The sequence below is a fragment of the Ranitomeya imitator genome, chromosome 2, assembly GCF_032444005.1.
Source record: "Ranitomeya imitator isolate aRanImi1 chromosome 2, aRanImi1.pri, whole genome shotgun sequence".
NCBI lineage: Eukaryota > Metazoa > Chordata > Amphibia > Anura > Dendrobatidae > Ranitomeya > Ranitomeya imitator.
The window spans coordinates 298,954,365-298,974,132 of NC_091283.1; the positions used below are offsets into that span (position 1 = coordinate 298,954,365).

At 43.6% G+C, this 19,768-nt stretch overlaps 1 protein-coding gene and 1 long non-coding RNA gene across 4 annotated transcripts in view; one reads left to right on the top strand and one right to left on the bottom strand.

Moving 5' to 3' along the window:
- LOC138663322 (uncharacterized) lies at window positions 1-19,411 on the top strand. 3 transcript variants are annotated; one of them, XR_011318157.1, is made up of 4 exons: window positions 1-344; window positions 3,808-3,867; window positions 14,872-16,796; window positions 19,189-19,411. It is a non-coding gene; the product is annotated as an uncharacterized lncRNA (long non-coding RNA). The 3 variants fall into 3 exon arrangements; XR_011318156.1 differs by having other exon boundaries at window positions 19,192-19,411; XR_011318158.1 differs by lacking the exon at window positions 3,808-3,867 and having other exon boundaries at window positions 19,192-19,411.
- The window catches only part of LOC138663321 (oocyte zinc finger protein XlCOF8.4-like), a 23,414-nt gene continuing 21,117 nt past the window's right edge, over window positions 17,472-19,768 (bottom strand). The window contains exon 7 of the mRNA XM_069749498.1: window positions 17,472-19,377. Coding sequence (XP_069605599.1) covers window positions 18,611-19,377 — 767 coding nt within the window. The 3' untranslated portion in view covers window positions 17,472-18,610. The remainder of the gene's footprint in view (window positions 19,378-19,768) is intronic.

Below are 19,768 nucleotides of genomic sequence, written 5' to 3' on the forward strand. Positions count from 1 at the left end.
AAATTGGCCTGGTCGTCAAGTAACAAATTGGCTGTCACTAAAGGTTTAACATTGGCGTGCTTAGCTATTTCTGAATTTTTTTGTGCTATTTTGAGTGGATTTCCTTGGACTTGCACATGGGGGAAGAGAGAAGAGCTTTGCTAAACGTCTGTTTTCCAAGTGTCAGGAATTCCACTTTTTCAAGTCACAAGGATCAGACAATCTACGAGTGAAGACTAAGAGGTGCCTGATGGATTGACCAGCACCAGACGTACTACAAGTGCCAGATATACTGAAGGTAGACCTGCTGATGACCAGAGCTCAGCATAGTCTAACAAAGGAAGCACAAGCTGTGATATTTCAAGGTGAGGAAAGTGGATGTAATTCAATTTTTTTTCTAAGCAAAGTAAATTGAGATTTATGTCTTTAGACGAGTCTAGCTTATAAGTTTTATGGCTCCGCTTATATGCAGAGTGTGGAATGGAAAATCTAAAGTTAGATTCTAAGCTGGTGTCCTTTCATAGAGAAAAAGAGAAATTGAAAAATATTTTACAATTGGTTGACATATTTCACAAGTTTGTGCCAGAGAAATCCAAAAATGATTGTGTAGAAATAGTGTCAGATGATACTAGTGATGTTATCGAGATTGACTGTAATGTGGAGATTGAACAAGATGTGAGACACGTGTCTGTAACAGTGACTGAAGATGACCTTGTGTCTGAAAACATGGGAGATGTAGAAACTGAAGATATGATGTTGGAACAGATGTACAGAGGCCACTAAAAATAGAAGACAACTTAGATGCCTCAGAGGCCCAACTCCAAATTAAAGTTAGTAAAAATTAGTTAAAATTATGCAAAATCTTTCCTGCATTTGATAACAAAATCCATGTGTGTAGAAATTCAGAGATGAGGAGAAGAATCAGTTGTTTAAAATGTGTCTTCCTGTAACTTTTTCCAGATGCTTAGCCTTAAAAACATCTTGTGATAACAAGCCACATGAAGGATTAAACAATACAGACAGACTGAGAAATCTGATCTGGTGTGCAATGAAAGAATTGTGCAGATATTAATATTCTTAAAAAATTAAGAATTGGTTGGAAAGAATGTACTTTTACATTCATGTCCATATTTGAATGGTTGTACAGAACTCTCATTAAAAATGTCAGAACAAAATCAATGATAAAAAAATTTTGGTTCTTAAATTCTATATCTGTTGTGTTTCTGCGTCACAAAAAGATTTTTTATTTAAATATGCACAATTTCTTGACTTTGCTAGAAAACATGAGAATCATGAAAGGAAAATAGATCGTGCTAATTTTGTCAAATCAGAAGGGGTGAAATCTTATCAGAAGCCAGAATCAAAATCTCCTAAATTGACTTATTCCTAAAATTAATCTATGAAGTACGTAGGAAATTACTTATTTGTTATAAGCTCTATCAAATGATCCAAGAGTCAACAGAAAGAACTTCACAGAAGGAGTTAAAATTCAAGGTTCTGACCTCTCGGTAATGAGAAAAATGACAGAAAAAGGTGATTTCTGAGAGTGACCTCATGGGGTATAAACTGAAAACTCAATTATCTGAGCTCTTCAAAGAATCTGTTTAAAAATGGCCATAAATCGAGCTTTTCAGGACATTTTTGACAGAGAAATAAGATTTGGTTTAGGAATTGTCTAAAAATATAATTATCTGTTATATTTAAGTGTTTTACAATGTATTAGTGATTTTAAGTTATTTTATAGTGTATAATTCCGTAGTTCCATAGTTTTTGTAGATATATATTGAATTGTTTTGTTTCTGTGTGAATTTGATATTTAACCTCTCTTGTTTGTCCTTAGAATTTTCATTTCAAACCAGCATCTGATCAAAAAACTCTTATATAGATTTATGTCTTTATTTACACAGGAAGTTGTAATAACGGCATGGTGTTATATATCTAACATTTAAAAAAATAGTGTATATACACTGCTCAAAAAAAATGAAGGGAACACTATAAAATACCACATCATAGATATCACTGAATAAAATATTCCACTTATAAATCTTGAGCATTAATCCGCAAACATGATTTAAATGTGAGAATTTAAATCATGTTTGCGGATTAATGTTGACACTTTTGACACTTCAACTTTTTAAATTCTAGATTATATTGCACTAGCATAATTTTTTCAATCAATTTTGTGTGGATATATTACATCTATTGTGGTGTTTTTAATACATAATATAATTAACTTTAAAACACTTTTATATCACTTATAGTTTTTATTGCATTTTATATATCACTGATATGTTATCACTCATTTAGTTATTCAATTTTTGCCAGCCATGAATTATAATTGATTTGGAAAAATAGATTTTTTTAAATAATATTATTCAACATACCGTATATACTCGAGTATAAGCCGACCCCCCTAATTTTGCCACAAAAAACTGGGAAAACTTAATGACTCGAGTATAAGCCTAGGGTGGAAAATGCAGCAGCTACCAGTAAATGTCAAAAGTAAAAATAGATACCAATAAAAGTAAAATTAATTGAGACATCAGTAGGTTAAGTGTTTTTGAATATCCATATTGAATCAGGAGCCCCATATAATGCTCCATAAAGTTTGATGGGCCCCATTAAATGCTCCGTATTAAAATATGCCCGATATAATCCTGCATAAAGGGTAATAAGGGCCCCATAAGATGCTCCATAGACACATTTGCCCAATATAATGCTGCACAAATGTTATGGCCCCATAAGATGCTCCATACAGACACTTGCCCCATTATAGTGCTGCACAAACGTTATGGCCCCATAAGATGATCCATACAGTCGCTTGCCCCTTATAGTGCTGCACAATCGTTATGGCCCCATAAGATGCTCCATACAGTGACTTGCCCCTTATAGTGCTGCACAAACGTTATGGCCCCATAAGATGATCCATACAGTCACTTGCCCCTTATAGTGCTGCACAATCGTTATGGCCCGATAAGATGATCCATACAGACACTTGCCCCTTATAGTGCTGAACAGTCGTTATGGCCCCATAAGATGCTCCATACAGACACTGCCCCTTATAGTGCTGCACAAACGTTATGGCCCCATAAGATGATCCATATAGTCACTTGCCCCATATAGTGCTGCACAAACGTTATGGCTCCATAAGATGCTCCATACAGTCACTTGCCCCATATGCTGTGGCTGCGATAAAAAAATCACATACTCACCTCTCCGTCGCTCAGGACCCCGGCACTTTCACCTGCTCCTCGTTCGGGTGCGGCTCCGTCTAGCACTGACGTTCAGCAGAGGGCGCGCACTGACTACGTCACCGCGCCCTCTGACCCGAGCGTCACAGCCAGAGGACGCTGATGACGGAGCCGCACCGGAACGAGGAGAGGTAAATATCACGCAGCGCTCCCCTCCCCGTATACTTACCTGCTCCTGGCGCGGTGCAGTCCCTGCTTCTCCCAGCGCTGCATATTCTTCTTGTACTGAGCGGTCACCGTTACCGCTCATTACAGTAATGAATATGCGGCTCCACCCCTATGGGAGGTGGAGCCGCATATTCATTACTGTAATGAGCGGTACCATGTGACCGCTCACTACAGGAAGAATATGCAGCGCTGGAAGACGCAGGGACGTGCAGGGACCGCGCCAGGAGTAGGTAAGTATAATTAGATAGCCCCCGCTCCCCCTCCCCTGCCGACCCCTAGGTATGACTCGAGTATAAGCTGAGAGGGAAAATTTCAGCCCAAGCTCTAGGGCTTCAGTTGAGGTCAGGCCTTTGTACTTGTCTAACTTGGTCTTATTCTTGATCTTTACACCCTTCTGTTTTTCTGTTAGTTGGCCGACTTCCCTTCGTGTCACTTTGATCTTGATCTCCAGTCTTCTTTTCCAAGGGTGGTATGTACTTCTGTTGTTCTTGCTGGTTGTATAGCCAAGCATTTCCATGTTTGCTGAGGCAGTAGCATAGATTAGTTTATTAGCTTGAGTTATAGTGGTGATAGGTATAGTTAACATATACACTGCTCAAAAAAATAAAGGGAACACTTAAACAACAGAATCTAACTCCAAGTAAATCAAACTTCTGTGAAATCAAACTGTCCACTTAGGAAGCAACACTGATTGACAATCAATTTCACATGCTGTTGTGCAAATGGAATAGACAACAGAAAATAAATTATTGGCAATTATCAAGACACCCTCAATAAAGGAGTGGTTCTGCAGGTGGGGACCACCGACCACATCTCGGTACCAATGCTTTCTAGCTGATGTTTTGGTCACTTTTGAATATTGGTTGTGCTTTCACACTCGTGGTAGCATGAGACCAACTCAACAACCCACACAAGTGGCTCAGGTAGTGCAGCTCATCCAGGATGGCACATCAATGCGAGCTGTGGCAAGAAGGTTTGATGTATCTGTCAGCGTAGTGTCCAGAGGCTGGAGGCCCTACCAGGAGAGAGACCAGTACACCAGGAGACATGGAGGCAGTAGGAGGACAAAAACAAAGCAGCAGGACCACTACTCCTGCCTTTGTGCAAGGAGGAACAGGAGGAGCACTGCCAGAGCCCTGCAAAATGAGCTCCAGCAGGCCACAAATGTGCATGTGTCTGCACAAACGGTTAGAAACCGATTATAAACAAGAAAAGGAAAGCCACTATAATGTATGCACACCACCAAAAGTTATAATAAGTCAAACAAGCTTTATTGGTAACATATAAAAACAATTAAAACCATACATACAAAACTCCCTCCATATACGTGTGCCCAACACTGCCCAATACACAATACTTCCATATAGTAGTGGAAAACATGCTTCAAATATGGCAGATAGTCAGATAGTATACACATATAAATCATTACTGGCAAAAATCCGCCCTGTCCTGGTCAGCAAAAGATATATCTGTCGAGAGCAAAACCCTGTCAGGCTGCAGCTTACCCACAGCAAATAGTCCTCCTAGTATATAATGAGTAGGGCACAAGCAAATATGGCCAAATAATTACCCCAAATAGGAAGAAGGAGCACGGCTGTCACCCGTCCTGAGCATAAGAGGGGAACATGCTGCGGCAGCTAGAAGGTGATCCAGACAAAAGGCTCACAAAATATAGAGAAAATATAGCAAGAACTGGGCAGCCAGCAAGTGAAGGGCAACGGAGGGAGAGCCCAGCAGCAGGACCGCTACTCCTGCCTTTGTGCAAGGAGGAACAGGAGGAGCACTGCCAGAGCCCTGCAAAATGAGCTCCAGCAGGCCACAAATGTGCATGTGTCTGCACAAACGGTTAGAAACCGACTCCATGAGGATGGTCTGAGGGCCCGACGTCCACAGGTGGGGGTTGTGCTCACAGCCCAACACCATGCCGGACGCTTGGCATTTGCCACAGAACACCAGGATTGGCAAATTTGCCACTGTCGCCCTGTGCTCTTCACAGATGAAAGCAGGTTCACACTGAGCACATGTGACAGACGTGACAGAGTCTGGAAATGCCGTGTAGAGCGATCTGCTGCCTGCAACATCCTTCAGCATGACCGGTTTGGCAGTGGGTCAGTAATGGTGTGTGGTGGTATTTCTTTGGAGGGCCGCACAGCCCTCCATGTGCTCGCCAGAGGTAGCCTGACTGCCATTAGGTACCGAGATGACATCCTCAAACCCCTTGTGAGACCATATGCTGGTCTGGTTGGCCCTGGGTTCCTCCTAATGCAGGACAATGCCAGACCTCAAGTGGCTGGAGTGTGTCAGCAGTTCCTGCAAGATAAAGGCATTGAAGATATGGACTGGGCCACCCGTTCCCCAGATCTGAATCCGATTGAGCACACCTGGGACATCATGTCTCGCTCCATCCACCAACGTCATGTTGCACCACAGATGGTCCAAGAGTTGGCGGATGCTTTAGTGCAGGTCTGGGAGGAGATCCCTCAGGAGACCATCTGCCGCCTCATCAGGAGCATGCCCAGGTGTTGTACAGTAGGGAGGTCATACAGGCACGTGGAGGCCACACAATACTGAGCATCTTTTCCTTGTCATGAGGCATTTCCACTAAAGTTGGATCAGCCTGTAATTTGATTTTCCACTTTGATTTTGAGTATCATACCAAATCCAGAGCTCCATGGGATATTTGTTTTGATTTACATTGATAATTGTTATGTTTTATTGTTCTGAACACATTCCACTATGCAATGAATAAAAATTCTCAACTGGAATATTTAATTCAAAGATATCTAGGACGTGGTATTTTAGTGCTCCCTTTATTTTTTTGAGCAGTATGTATGTATAAATATATATGTATAAATATATAGATATATATATCTATATACTGTATGTATATGTGTATATATATATATATATATATATATATATATATATATATATATATATATATATATATATATATATATATATATATATATATATATGTGTGTTCTGTTATGTGTGTAACATTTAAATGACGTTTTTGTGTGCTCCTTAATATGTCTGAATGTATTGCAGAGTTATTTGCATGGTAAGGTAACTTTACAGTATGTCATGTTTTACAGTCACGGCATGTGACACTTGCAGTTTGGGATAATAAGGATACCATACCCCTATTTTCAGTTAGTGTCATTTAAAGCTTGCAGCCTCAGTGAAAAGAATTTCTGAGAGACCTGAACTTTTGCAAGTCAAAGGAAATATTTAGGCCTCCTAGGTTCCAGGGCCCGGATACAATATTTATCTTATGTGTCCTATCTATAAAATGCTTTATAAAGTTTTATGTGTATTTGGGAAATATTCAAAGAAATATTAAGATATTAAATGTAATAGTTTACAATGTGCACTTATAATTAGGATACAATAATTTGGGTTATTATATGTACATGTATTCATACCTTCGTATGTGGAATATGTGGTGTAAACTTAGATTTGTCACAGTCTGAGTGATGTGACAGATGAGCAGCTGTTAAGAGAATATAACGTAAAAATAATGTGTGTGAAAAAGGCCTCATGGGTAATGTATGCTATAAAAAATAGATTTTATGTGAAATGATGCAAATAGTTAATTGTGAGAATATTAAGATGCATAATGAAATATGATCTACACAACATATATTTCTATATTTCTTTAACTATTACTTCTTGATTTAGTTAATTGTGGATAAGTGCAATCACATCAAAATGGTTTATCAAGAAAATTTACATTTAGAATAATTTTTTCCAAATGATAATTTTATAGTATTCCATGTTGTTTTTAATGATTACATAGATGGGAACACATCTTCAAATGGATATATGGTATAAAGCTGATATAGAATTGATACTGACTATTTATAAAATAATTATTTTTAATTTTGGTTTTGATAAATTATTTATTTCATAAAATATTTTTTGGGGTATTAAGGGGAAACGTGTTTTTGATCCTGATTACATCATCACATTTGATCAATACGTCCGGCCACTCTCTTTTTCCCATCGGCCCTCCCTCTCTCTGCTTTTCACTGCTGGCGACATATCTCCCAATCCTAGACCCCCACAGCTAATACTTCCCATTAATTCCCCCTCCTACTGCTCCTTATCTAATATGAACTACCGCTATCTCTCCAACGTAAAACTCGTGCTCTTGACGTCCACCCCCCCTGCTCCCCGTCTCTGGAGCACTCTGGAATGCATGCTCCATCTGCAATAAGCTCCATCTGATTCTTAACCTCTTTCTCTCTTGCAAGCTTGCCTTCCTTGGCCTCACAGAAACATGGCTGACACCCACTGACACCGCCTCCTCGCCCCGGCAATAGACATGGTGGAGGAGTGGGTCTTCTACTAACTGCACCTTTAACCCAATCCCACCTCTACCCTCCCTTATCCTCCACTCTTTTGAAGTCTACTCTGTCTGCATCTACTCTACGCCAACCTCCAAGTGGCTGTCATATAATGACCTCCGGGCCCAGCCACTGCCTTTATTGACCAATTATCTACCTGGCTTCTTCACTTTCTTTCCACTGACATTCCCACTATCATCATGGGTGACTTCAACATCTCCAAACTCCTATCTCTTCATCTTTTGGACTTAGTGGTCCTCCTCAGCCACCCACACAGAAGGACATACATTAGAACAAGTTTTCACCCATCTTTGCTCCCTATCTAACTTCACAACCTCCCCTCTCCCTCTATTTGACCACCATCTACTCACTTTCTCATCCCTGTCCTCCTCACCTGCCACCCATGTCCAGCAACATGCACACCCCGCAGAAATCTTGCATACCTAGACACCCACACGCTCTGATTCTATTCTACCACTGGCATCCATATCCTCACTCCACGACACAGACAGTGCCATTGCTTTCTACAATGCCACTCTCACATCTGCTATTGACACGGTCGCCCCTCTCATTCATGGCAGAGTGTGACTTATCAATAGACAACCCTGGCACAATAACATCACTAAAAAGCTCCAGTAAGTGTCCATGGTTGCAGAGCGGCGATGGAAGAAAACAAATTTGCAAGATTATTTCACTGCACTCAAACAATACTCGCTTTCAAATCTGCCCTCACTTCTGCTAAATAGGCCTACTTCACAACCCTCGTATCTTCCCTATCCTACAACCCCAAACAGTTATTCAAAACTTTTAACTCCCTCCTCTGCACACCACTGCCTTCTCCAACCTTCCTCATCTCTGCTGAGAACTTTGCCACATACTTAAAAAATAAGATCGACCATCAAGGCAAGTCTTTACTGTTCAACAACCACAACCCCTTTCTATCTTTGTATACCAGACCAATTCCCTTCCCCCATAACCTCCCTCTCTACTTGTCTCCTCTCCAAATCACACCTCACCACTTGTGCACTAGACCCCATCCCATCTCCTCCCCAACCTCACCACTACACGTATCAGGACTCAAAAGGAAAGACCCGAAAGTGGACCCTCTGGGTTATAGTTTTAGAGCCCCCAAGGGTGAGCGGACCAGATGGGACCACCCCCTATACAGGGAGCTTTAGGGGCAGGCCCAAGGGGGATGGAACCACAATGGCTGGAGCCAAAGGGGCAACTAAGGATAAATAAAGAGAGGGAAGAGACCAGGGTATGAAGCCGATGGATGAGAACAGAGAATAAACGGGCTCAATGGAATATGGGTGGTAGATGGGACCAGAGACTGAGTGGTGGCATGATGCTGGAAGAGAGGAAAGAAAAAGGTAATAACGAGCAGGAATAAATGGAACTGGAAGGCAGGACTAGACACTGGGCAGATATGATGGAGACACTGAACTGGTACGACAGACACAGGGAAGGCACGGGTGAAACACAGGACAGGTACGGCTGAGGTACAGGGCAGGAACGGATGAGACACGAGGCAGGTACGGCTGAGGTACAGGGCTGGTACGGCTGAGGTATAGGGCTGGTACGGACAGAGAATGGGAGCCAGGGACCAAGGGGGGTACACCAGCTGGCTAACTAGCGTAACCGTCTGACATAGTAGCACGTGACCGCTACTACGATCCCGGTGATGTGTGCACAGTACGCAGTGCGGTACGGACCTCTATCTTACGCGTTTCAGAGACAACGGTCTCCTTCCTCAGACAGGTCCTGCATTCACGCCGGAATCGCCGCTCATACCACACGCGGCACCGGCGTCATCAGACCTCCACTGTGAGCTATAGCCTGGTGAGTAGTGGCTGCTACCGGCCGGGGCAGCCACTCAAGACTGTATGAAAAGACTCCGTCTTAGATCTTCCTTCATCGCTATTCTACTGGATTATCACCTGCATCTGGGAGATCTCCTGTACGGCGGGTAAGAACACTTGTTTTTCCGGGCACGGTCTTCCACTACGTGCAAGTATACGATTGTCAGCCAGCTGTTAGGGATATATTTAGATACGCACTCTGTTGTACCTTTTTGGTTGCTTTTAAGATTATAATTTTATGGACACACTTTCAGTTACTAGTGGCTTTTCTCCTTAGCGCGAATCAGATACACGTATGTGTATCTTTTGCTTTTTGGCTATTTAATACTTACAATTTTCTGTGGAAATTGTTCGATTCGCTGCAGGATCTAGCCCCTTTTTTTGACACTCTGCGCCAATTTTTTATGGTTTTTATTAGAGTCTGGAAGGCGTTCACAGCTTCAGGGGTCCAATGATTGGGGTTGACCCCTTTGCGAACAAGAGCAGAAATTGGTTTGGTTATGGAGGAAAAATGAGGGATAAATTGCCTATAGTAATTGGCAAAGCCAAGAAAATGTTGTATTGCTTTTACTCCAAGAGGACGTGGCCAATTGAGAATAGCGGAAACCTCGGGATCCATCTCCAGACCGGACTTCGAGACTATGTAACCGAGGAAGGGCAAAGACAACTGCTTGAAGACGCACTTCTCAATCTTGGCGAATAGATGATTCTTCCTTAAACGTTGCAAAACTTGACAAACGTCTCGTCGATGCGTGGATAAAGTTGGAGAAAAGGTGAGAATATCGTCAAGGTAGACCACGACACAGGCATAGAGAAGATTCCGGAATACGTCATTAAACGAATTCTTGGAATACCGCAGGAGCATTGCAGAAGCCAAAGGCATAACCAAATAGTCATAGTGACCGTCACGTGTGTTGAACGTGGTCTTCCACTCATCCCCAGCACAAATTTGAACCAGGTTATAGGCCCCTCGCAGGTCGAGCTTGGTAAATATTTGCACTCCCGTCAGGCGATCAAAGAGTTCAGGGATAAGTGGCAGCGGGTATTTGTTCTTCATCGTGATGTTGTTTAGGCCTCTGTAGTCGATACAAGGACGAAGGGAACCATCCATTTTCTTTACAAAGAAGAAGCCAGCTCCGGCAGGAGAAGAGGATTTCCGAATGAAACCTTTGGCCAGGATCTCCTGAGCGTACTCTGACATGGCTAGAGTCTCTGCAGGTGAGAGAGGATAGATCCTTCCTCTAGGAGAAATGGCTCCAGGAACGAGGTCAATAGGGCAGTAAAAGAGTCTGTGCGGAGGATGACACTCCGCTTTTTTCTTGTTGAAGACATCCGAAAAGGAACTATAAACAGAAGGCAACCCAGGGATGAGAGAGCGAGGATGAGGAACACCTACAGGATGCACCGGCAGTAGACAATGTGCCCGACAGGACTCTCCCCAGTGCAAAATATTACCAGAATGCCAATCCAAGGTGGGCTTGTGGGTATGTAACCAAGGAAGACCGCGAAGTGCCGGATGAGAAATTCTAGCTAAAACATAAAACGCAATTTTCTCCTTATGCAGGGCCCCTACCTGAAGTTCCACCTCCTGCGTAACCTGAGTAATGGTCTCTAGCAGGGGTTTACCATCCACGGATGCAAGGATCCGGGGATATTCTAAGGTTCTCATAGGGACAGAAAATTTAATGACCTCCTTGAGACTAAAAAAAAATCCCCGCTGCGCCCGAGTCTACATAGGCGGTCGATGAAAAACTTTTAGTACCAACATGCAACAGAATAGACAGAGTAAGGGGCAGAGAGGTATCAGATACACTTAGGGAGGCCTCTCTTACCTGACCTAGGTGCAGAAGTTTCCCGGATGCTCTGGACAAGCCCAAAGTAGATGGGAGGCACTCCCACAGTAAAAACAGGCCCTGAGCGCGTCTCTCCTTCTGACGTTGTTTGGACATCTTGAGCCGATTGTCTGCGCCTGAGCCGATGCAAGTCAAAGAGGAGGACGTTCCGGATCGAAGGACTGGGTGGTCTGCGAGTAAAGGGAGGAGGACGAATAAGTTTTCTCTCACGGTCTTGCTCCTGGAAACGAAGGTCAATACGAGTAGGCAGGGAAATTAAATCCTCCAAAGCAGTTGGGGTATCGCGACCTGCCAACTTGTCTTTCATTCGCCCAGAGAGACCCCGCCAGAAGGCTCCCACCAAGGCCTCATTATTCCAACCAAGATCGGAAGATAAAATACGAAAGTGGATAGCGTACTGACCTATGGTTCGAGACCCTTGGTGGAGGTTAAACAGAGCTTCTGTAGTAGAAGCTAGGCATCCCGGCTCATTGAATACTCGACGAAAAGTCTCCAGAAAAACTGACAACTGTGAGACCAAAGGATCATCGCGCTTCCAGAAAGGATTCACCCATGCCAAGGCGTCCCCTTCCAGGTGGGAAATCAAGAAGGCCACTTTAGCCCGATCAGTAGGGTACTGCAGAGGCAGGAGCTCAAAATTGAGGAGACATTGGTTCAAAAAACCCCAACACCGTTTGGGATCCCCATTATACCGAGGTGGTTTAGCCAAACGGGGAGGAGGGTGGGGAACCAGAACAAAGGTGGAAGTAGAAGCGGCCGACTGCAAGGAGAGCAACCGGTCGTCCACCAAAGCCATATATCTAAGAATATGAGCCTGGGTGTCTCGCTGCTGTTGCAGACCCGCCAGCTGAGAGGTGTTCCTAGGATCAGAGGTCTGGAGCGCAGAGAGGCGAGAGTCCATAGTTTTCATAAAGGACATAACATGGGTCTGATTTTCCTGTAAGAAAACAAGCTCTTTCTGGGCGGCAGAGGCTCCAGCGGGATCCATGGCCTGGTTATTTTATCAGGACTCGAAAGGAAAGACCCGAAAGTGGACCCTCTGGGTTATAGTTCTAGAGCCCCCAAGGGCGAGCGGACAAGATGGGACCACCCCCTATACAGGGAGCGTTAGGGGCAGGCCCAAGGGGGATGGAACCACAATGGCTGCAGCCAAAGGGGTGACTAAGGATAAATAGAGAGGGAAGAGACCGGGGTATGAAGCCGATGGATGAGAACAGAGAATAAACTGGCTCAATGAAATATGGGTGGTAGATGGGACCAGGAGGACCAGAGACGGAGCCGTGGCACGATGCTGAAAGAGAGGAAAGAAAAAGGTGATAACAAGCAAGAATAAACGGAACTGGAAGGCACGACTAGACACAGGGCAGATATGACAGAGACACTGAACTAGTATGACAGAGGCACAGGGCAGGTACGGGAGAAACACAGCAGGCATGGGTGAAACACAGGACAGGTACGGATGAGACACGAGGCAGGTACGGCTGAGGTACAGGGCAGGTACGGTTGAGGTACAGGGCTGGTACGGCAAAGGTACAGGGCAGGTACGGCTGAGGTACAGGGCAGGTACGGACAGTGAATGGGAGCCAGGGACCAAGGGGGGTACGCCAGCTGGCTAACTAGCATAACCGCGAAAGATAACCAGGCGTCTTACCTGTGCAGACGGCGAGAATAAATATCCGATGGGCGCCGCCATGATGGGGCGGAGCCAGCAGGTCACAACCTCCCAGAGGGCTTAGCGGTGGGAAAAGCGCGACTGCTCAAAGCGGTGACGTGCCGTGAACCAGAGAAGATAGGCGAGGAGCAGCGAGGGACCCCATTGGAGGCGCGCTGGAGGCCGGCGATGGACGGGTGAGTATTCGCTGACGTGACAACACTCATCCCATCCCTAACCCATCTCTTCAGCCTATAACTAACTTCCAGTACCTTCCCTTCTGCTTTCAAACATGCCACAATCACACCTATCCTTAAAAAGCCAACCCTTGACCCAACCGATATGTCCAGCTATCGCCCAATATCGCTGCTCCAATTTGCTTTCAAACTCCTGGAGCAGCACGTCCACGCTGAACTTTCCTCCCACCTCTCATCTAACTTGCTCTTTGACAATCTACAATCTTGTTTCCGCCCCATCACTCCACTGAGACAGCCCTGACCAAAATTACTAACGACCTACTTACATACCTGTCATCTGTTAACGACACAGTTGACCACTGCCTCCTCCTACAGATTCTCTGTTCCTTTGGCATCAAAGACCTTGTCCTATCCTGGATCTCCTCATACCTTTCCAACCGCACATTCAGCATCTCGCATTCCTACAGTACCTCCTCATCCCACCCTCTCTGTTGGCGTCCCCCATGGTTCTGCTTTAGGACCCCTACTCTTCTCAATATATAGACTTGGCCTGGGACAACTCAGAAAGTCCCATGGATTCCAGTGCCAACTTTACGCTGATGACATTCAGATCTACATCTCTGACCCACACGTCACCTTTCTGCTATCCAGAATCCCGGAGTGTCTATAAGCCATATCCTCCCTCTCCTTTCGCTTCCTCAAACTCAATGTGGACAAATCTGAACTCATCATCTTTCATCCATCTCACATATCTTCCTTACCTGATCTATCTATCACAATAAATGACATCACGCTCTTCTGTTCTGTCCTGGTATGTGTCTGCCCCATCCTGTCCTGTGGCTCCCCATCCTGGTATATGGCTGCCCCGTCCTGTCATGTGGCTTCCCCCGTCCTTTCCTGGTATGTGGCTCCCCTGTCCTGTCCTGCTATACGTGGCTCTCCCATCCTATCCTGGTATGTGACTCCCCCATCCTGGTATGTGGCTCCCCCATCCTGTCCTGGTATGTGTGACTCCCCTTGATGTATGTATGGCTCCCTCGGTCCTGCATTGCTTGGCTACCCCCCTTCCCCTGATAGTATGCATGGATCACATTGCCCCCCTCTCCATCATACTCACCCTCCGTACATCTGCATCTCCGTTGTCCCGGCAGCTCTCCTCTCCTCTGCTCAGGGGTCACGTGGCACCACTCATTAAGGTAATGAATATGCGCTCCATGCCTATGGGAGTGGAGACGCATCCATATTCATGACCTTAATACCACGTGACCACTCAGCACAGGAGAGGAGTGCCGCCGGAACTGGGACAAAGGAGATGCAGCGATGGAGGGCGAGTATGACGAGGAGGGCAATGTGAGCCATGCATACTACCAGGGAAAGGGGAAGCCGAGCCTTGCAGCCATGAACTGCGCCTGCGCAAGTGACACTGCCGCGGTGCCTTATGGGATTGGGGGACAGCGGACGGAAGTCCCACCTGGTGATTATTATATAGGATTACTGATTGATATGGTACGCTGTGATATTATAGGTCAGGAAATTTACCAGATTTGGTATAAATTAGGGAATGAAGACTTCAAGCAAAATACTGGAATTATGTTAAGACTTTTCATATTTCTACATTCAAGAGATTTTCAAAAGTTGCAAGAAAAGCTGCTATCCAGAAGTCTCAGAAGGTAACAAGCTATGATTTCTGAGTAATAATAGATCGTGTCAATTACAATTTCACCATTGACAATGATGACTGCAGAGGACGATGATCTAGACTGACAACCATGACTGCAGAGGACGATGACCATATGATGCTAAAATGGACTGTGCTCCATTGATTTCCTATTACCTGTTCAAAATAGCTGACATTTCCTGGCTTTAATGCGTGCACCCCGCCAGAGCCCACATCAAAGTGGGGGTTCTGCCCTCGGACATACTATTCTGTCCTCGGACAGAAAGGGGTTAATGTCTATCACCCTCAAAAGGGGAATTGTTAAATATTATTGGTTATTGCTTTATTCTTATTCTCAATTCTGTACTGAGTCATGGAAGGTTTAGCTGACATTACATGAGTTACTCCTGTACTTGGCTCAGAGTAGATGGTAACACCATATAGAGAGAACATGTGCTATGGAGGGACGTATATAACACATGACCCACAGGAAGGGGGGGAGCTCCCTTTACACAGACACCTGATGAACACTAGGTTGTACTGACAGGTGGTGAGTTTACCACGCATTTCTTCCAGCCTTGCTTTTGACAGAGACATGCAATCTACCATTCAGGATTCCAGGAAAGATGGGAAACAAACTTTGGTATGGACAATCTTTGTAACTATTTCACCTATTTTATGTTTTGCTGCAATGATGCTTTTTGGTGGACAGTCCAACAAACCAAAACATTTTTTAAAAGAAACATTGTGACATTTTCTTTAGAGTATCACATCTGGTAAAGAGTCCTGAAAAAATAAATATACAATATAAGTATATTTAACAGCAGTACAAAACTGACATGATGAAATTTACGTCATCGTGTCAGCTGTTTCACATGCTGATTGGTGGAGCAAGTGGCTGGAGGACCCTCCTCCACCAATTAAGTCATGGAGGCAGTGAACGGGCAGGCACGGAGCGGCCCGTGGGCCTCTGTTTTCCAACCCCGCGGCAGTCTCGATTCGCGGGCTGGTCTGAGGCAGCCACAGGGTCGGATGTGGCCCACAGGTCACACTTTGCCCCGGTCTGTTCTATTGGATTCAGGCCAGGTGATTGGCTGGGCCATTCTGGCAGCTTTATATATTTTATCTAACACCAATTGAGAGTTTCCTTGGCTTTGTGTTTGGCATCATTGTCTTACTGAAACATAAACTTTCATTCCATATTCATCATCCTAGTAGATAGCAGCAGATTTTTATCAAGAATGTTTGGGTACATGTGTCCATTAATCCCTCCTTCAATTATATGAAGTTTGCTATTGCCGGGTGCTAAAAAAACAGCCACACACCATGATGTTCCTTCCAACTTCACTGCTGTATTTGAGGTAATATTCAGTGCTTTTTGGTCTCCAAATTTAGTGTGTATTATGGCATCCAAAGAGTTCAATTTTGGACTCTTCTGACTAGACAATACTTTTCTAGGATTTCAAATTTTTGCCTAAATACTGTCGAGCAAACTTTAAATGCTCTTGAACTTGCTTTTTGTTCAGCAAAGGAGTCTTGCGTGGTGAGCGTGCATACATGCCATGAAGGTTGAGTGCATTACTTATAGTTTTCTTTGAAACAATGGTATCTGCTGACTCCAGGTCTTTCTGTAGCTCTCCTCAGATAATCCTTGACTTTTGGACATTCTTTTCATTCTTCTGTCTGAAACCTGGTCACGGCTGAGTTTTGGTGAAGAAGCCCCCGGAAGAAGCAAGCAGCGAAACAGCGCCCATCGGGTGTGAGGGAAGCAAAGTCAGCTACTCGGACTATAGCACCATCCCTTACCCTGCACAGTCATTACCCAGGTAATATGGGTGTATGAGCATCTTATTTACAAGACTGGGATACAGTTGGAAGGGTTTTGTGAAAACTTATAGGACCATTGTTAGGATTGCTTTTTATTCTTTGGGGATAATATTGTTGTACAAGTATAGAAAATTGTGCACTTGCATATCTCAGTCCCTGCATCTTTTAAAGCCTCCTTGTATGGAGCACTCTTAACGGAAGCATTGGTAATTTATTTCTCTGCACTTGAAGTTAACCCACTAGTACTGTCTGACACCTGCAAACTGCACAATACTTATTAGTTTATTAGTAGTATTTATTCTGGTGCATTTTAGTATGTTTTAGTGGTTTTTTTTCTGCAGTTTATATTTTTGGTCCCTTCATATTGTTAATGCTATAATGCGGTGTATTTTTCTCCCTTTTTTGAAGGTTTATAGCCCTGTCTTTTTAGCCCTTATTTATTTTATTGTCTTTTATTCTCTAGAAATAAAAATTAACTTTTTAGGTCATTATTTGTGAGTTGGAATCGCTTCTTGTCTAGAGACAATTGACTGCAATAGATCAGGTTGATGTATATAGGCCAAAAAATACAGTAAGATCTAAAGTAATTACCATTTCTCATTTAATTACACAACTGTCTATATGTTGTAGTGTCACGCACAGTGCAGGACAGACTTAAGAGCAACACAAGGGGATAAGGGAAGGGGAACCAAACACTAGGGAAGTGGAGACCCCTAGATTGATCTAACGTTACCCTGTCTGTCCTAATGTCCCTATATAGGTTCCGCACCTATTGCCATGCAGGATACCTAGTCCCTGTGTGACCCTGGCGATAAGCCCTGCATCGGGAAGGACAGGGTCTCCGCTAGTCAATCCCACTAACACTAAAGACAGTAAGGATAAAAGAAACCAGGGTGACACTTAGCTTGAGTAGACTCAGAGAGAAATGCCAACTGCTACAGCTCCAAGCTTCAACAGAGAAGTGCAAATAGGACATAACACCCGCACCTCCCAACAGGAAGTAGGGAGTTATAAACACCCAGGTCCAGTTGTGGTCATTTGCACAGGGGGGTTGTTGGCCACTAGTCTGCAAAGCAAATAACCGAGACCTTCTGCAGACAGATACAGTGCAACACATCCGTGACATATAGTTTCTCTACAACTGAGTTGTTTTTGATGGCCAGCAAAATACAATTTTCCAGTAATTTATTTTTTCACACTCTAGGTATGATAAATTCTCCCTGTGCAGGATTTTTGATGTTTAAAGGGATGCCCACTACTTGGACAACCCCTTCTCATTCCTCATGTTTGATCCTGTTAAAATAAAAACACTTATACAAACCTCCAAATCCAGCGATGTCAGCACTTCCGTTCAAGGGATTCATGTGAGGTTGTTACGTCAAGTGAGCCCTGCATCTAGTCAGCACTGGCGTGACTGTCCCAACCTTCTAACAAATCAACTATTAAGAGTAAGTTGTAGAGCAGCCGCAGCCCTGGCTTACTGTTGATGTTCAACACGTCTGAAGTCAGGGATAGAGAAGCCGATTGGAAGCAGGGCTCATATGATGTAACAACCTCACATGAGCCCCGGGAATGCAAGTCTCAACACCACTGGAACAGAGTTTGCATGAAAGGTGATAATGAGTGCTTTTATTTTAACAAGGCCGAAGATGAGGAATGCCACTCGTTGTCCCAGTAGTGGACAACCCCTTTAAGACAATACAATTTTCAATTAAAATATTTCCAACATTCTGAACATGAAACAGACTTCTCCCTTGTGTGACCATTTATTAATGGGGTGTGATGTTGATTTCTGTGTAAAACATTTCAAACATTAAGAACATAAAAAAGGCTTTTCAATTGTGTGAATTCTTAGGTGACGAAAAAGAGAGGCTTTCTTTACAAAACATTTTTCACATTCTGAACATGAAAATGGCTTCTCCCCTGTGTGGGTTCTCTGATGGCTATTAAGATTTGCTTTCAAGTTAAAACAGTTTCCACATTCTGAACAGAAAAAAGGCTTCTCCCCTGTGTGGGTTCTCTGGTGCTTAATTAAATCTGATTTATCCTTAAAACATTTCCCACATTCTGAACATGAAAAAGGCTTCTCCCCTGTGTGGGTTCTCTCGTGTATGGCAAGACTCCATCTATGGCTAAAATATTTCCCACATTCTGAACAGGAAAACGGCTTCACCCCTGTGTGAGTTCTCTGGTGTACAACAAGACTGCATTTATGTTTAAAATATTTCCTACATTCTGGACAGGAAAAAGGCTTCTCCCCTGTGTGAATTTTTTGACTAAGAAAAGACTTTTTGAGGGAAAAACTATTTCCATATTCTGAATCTGAAAATGGCTTTTCTGCTTTAGGAGCAATTCGCTTTTTTATGGTTATTTTGTGACTTTGATTTTCAGCAGTAGTCAACAATGAATCAGAAGACAGGACCTGTTTCAAAGGATCGGATGATAGATATTTGCTGTGAATGGATGATGGTATATCTGGAGTAATGGTATTCACTTCAATTGTATCCTTTGGGATCTCAAGATCATCCAATTTAAAAATTGAAGATTTCAGCTGTCCCTCTGATCTCCTATTAGAGTCATCTGCCAAGAATAAAACCATTTTTTTTAAATAAAATATCCTTGAATTTTATATTTTTAATATTGCTAGTTAAACTGTAAAAATGACAAGTTATGTAAAAATATTGAATTATTGACCAAGACAATGACAGTTCACAGTCTAATCGAAAACCTGATAGGATGAAGCTTTGGGGTGGCACAGTCTCGGTGCAGCCACTAAGATTAGGGTGCCTGGGACCTGTAGTACCTTCCAGTTTGGCAGAAAGGATGTGTATGTGCGGTCCAACTTCAGCCAATTGGAAAGCACAACACCCTACTAAAGCTTGAAGCATATTGCCTGAAGCTGCCAGATACAGCCCCGTTCCCCTCTGCTTCAGTCCTCTGACTCACGACTTGTGTATTTGTTTCCTGTTGT